This window comes from Macadamia integrifolia, chromosome 7, assembly GCF_013358625.1.
Source record: "Macadamia integrifolia cultivar HAES 741 chromosome 7, SCU_Mint_v3, whole genome shotgun sequence".
NCBI lineage: Eukaryota > Viridiplantae > Streptophyta > Magnoliopsida > Proteales > Proteaceae > Macadamia > Macadamia integrifolia.
Window position 1 is genome coordinate 16,710,580 of NC_056563.1, and position 2,750 is coordinate 16,713,329.

The 2,750-nt window shown below is 38.8% G+C and overlaps 1 protein-coding gene across 1 annotated transcript in view; it reads left to right on the top strand.

Annotated features, from left to right (window-relative positions):
- The window catches only part of LOC122084643 (serine/threonine-protein kinase SAPK10), a 9,691-nt gene extending 7,444 nt beyond the window's left edge, over positions 1-2,247 (top strand). The window contains exons 8-10 of the mRNA XM_042653051.1: positions 246-350; positions 471-569; positions 1,573-2,247. Coding sequence (XP_042508985.1) covers positions 246-350; positions 471-569; positions 1,573-1,863 — 495 coding nt within the window. The 3' untranslated portion in view covers positions 1,864-2,247. The remainder of the gene's footprint in view (positions 1-245; positions 351-470; positions 570-1,572) is intronic.
- Positions 2,248-2,750: the final 503 nt, after the last annotated feature.

Below are 2,750 nucleotides of genomic sequence, written 5' to 3' on the forward strand. Positions count from 1 at the left end.
AAAAAAAAAAAAAAAGCCACAAATACAGAAGGCAAGTTTGTCCTCTAATATGAATGATCCTCTGTTGGGATTATTGGAGCTAATATTACCATATCTAGCTTTACATTTCTTCATATATCATCATTCAAAAGCACTTTATGGGGTACTTATCTTGTAAGTAGGCAGATCTTCCTCGCTTTCATACACATGTGATCATATCGCAAAATCATACTTCTTGCTACTAACTTGCTTCTTCTACATACCAGATTGCAGATGTGTGGTCATGTGGGGTAACACTTTATGTGATGCTGGTGGGTGCTTACCCTTTTGAGGATCCTGCGGAGCCGAAGAACTTCCGGAAGACAATACAGGTACATGACAGACATTATCATCTGAGAGGCAAATTTTTATTTTTTATTTTTTTATTTTTGGTTTTCTTATGTATTGAATATTGATTGGATTATTATTATTTTGAATTTTGTCTCATGCAGCGAATATTGAATGTCCAGTATTCAATTCCTGACTATGTTCACATATCTCCTGAGTGTCGCCACCTGATCTCAAGGATCTTTGTTGCCAACCCAGGAACGGTTAGTAATATATATATTGATTATGAACCTTTAAGTTCTGCAAAGTTCCTGTCACCCTTGTTTTATAGAGTAATTAGTGACATTATACTAAATAACCAGTATTCTGCGGTGGAGCCCACTTAATCAGGATAAGGAGTCCTTTTTATAAAGTTTCTCTTGGTGAATTATGTTTTTGTTTGTCAGTCAATCAGTCAGAATGGTCGTTGAATAAGAATTTACTCCTATGGTAGCCTTATTCTGAAAAAATGTTTTTGTTCTAGATCTATATAATACCAATAAATAGTCTCTCTTTTTGTTTTATTTTAGATAATTCTTCCCCCTTCATGTTTTGAAGGGACTACTGTGTATTTGGACAACTGCTTTAGGGTTGGTATCTTTTTGCTCCTAGAAATCCTCATCCTTAAATCTTCTCTATAGGCCAAGGGATATTTCTTCTTGGCTCTACTAGTGGGAGAGGGATGAGATTGAGGTGCTTAGTCATGGTTCAGCCAGATCATTCTGGTGGAGGAAATAAAATGTGTTGATTTTGCAAAATATCTAGAAGGTGGACCTCGGTGCAACGGTAAGGTTGCTCCGTTGCGACCTAATGGTGTGGGCTCAAGTCGGAAACAGCCTCTTAGTGAAGTGGGGGTAAGGCTGTGTACATCATGACCCATCCCAGATCCCGCATTGGCAGTAGCCTCATGCACTGGGTATGCCCTTTTCTTTTTGTTGGATTTACAAAATATCTGCCAGTGATATTGTTATTTATATTCCGCATGTATTCTTTAATGATGAATTTGTCAGCTTTCATATTTTTCTGAATCATATGCAGATTATTTTATATTAATTTCTTCATTATTCTTAAAATTACATTTCTTGATGATGTGGTCATACTTTCAAGATTTCCTTTTGGGGTTTAATCACAATTTGAACTCCTGATGTACCGCTGGACAAGAGTGTAATGAACTTAGCATCCGAGGCAATTATCATGTCTCACACTCTTGAGTAATACATGCAACAGAGAATAACCATTCCTGAGATCCGGAACCACGAGTGGTTTCTAAAGAACCTTCCTGCAGACCTTGTGCATGAGAACACAATGAACAACCAGTCTGAAGAACCTGATGAACCTATGCAGAGTGTCGATGAGATCATGCAGATCATAGCCGAGGCTACCATACCTCCTGCCGGAACTCATGGCCTCAATCAGTTTCTAACTGACAGCCTTGATCTTGATGACGATGACATGGACTTGGAGTCTGATCCTGATATTGATGTAGACAGCAGTGGGGAGATAGTGTATGCAATATGATCAGCAGCAATGCGTTTGTGGTTTCAACACTAGCCTCTGTGGCAAAGCTCACTACATTCATTCTGGGCAACATTTGAAGGTTTGGGGAAAGTGAAGTCTGTGAGAATGATCAATGTGTAGCTGCTAAATTGGTAAGAAGGAAAGTAGGTCCCTCATGCTATGCCAGGAATTAGTGGTTTTGGGGAGGATGAGATTCTGGATCTGAAAATTTGACAGTCCATATGAGAACCAATCCCTCCCCCATTGTTAGCCTGTTTATTAGTTTTGTGTTCTAGTGATGTGCTTTGCTTTCGCTTTCTTTTGCCATTTCCTATTGGGAATGTTTGTACTTTATTACAACCACCAAACATTTGCTTCAAGCATGATGTTCTTTCCTTGTATTCATGTAACTTTGTTTAAAATCTAGCTGTTCAGCTTCAACTTCTTAATTAAAGAGGGAGGGAACGAGCAGGTATTGCAATATTGTGGAATGAGAAATAGAAATTTGCTGAAACACTCCTTTCTGTATGTGCTTCTGCCTTTTAACGGTTTTGGTTAACATTTTCAGATTTCTTAGGAGGTGGCTAAGCCTAAGCTTCTAGTTCTAGATGAAGAGCTTTCTGCCCATGCTTAACGGTCGATGAAAAGCTCCTTTCTATATGGTCCAAGACTTGATACTAAATGTGAGTCTAAATGTAAACTTACTCATACTAGCCTTAACGGCTAGTAGCTACCAGCACAAATAGAGTATCAAAGTGAAAATTGCAGGTGACTCAGATAATAGTAAGAAGTATCCTATACATCTCCCAAGGCCAGCCTGCCTGATTCCCCTGCTATAGCCATGATGTTAGAGCAGTACGTCCAACCAATCCTCTACTCTCTTGTATCTTTTTGCCTTCGCATGTTTT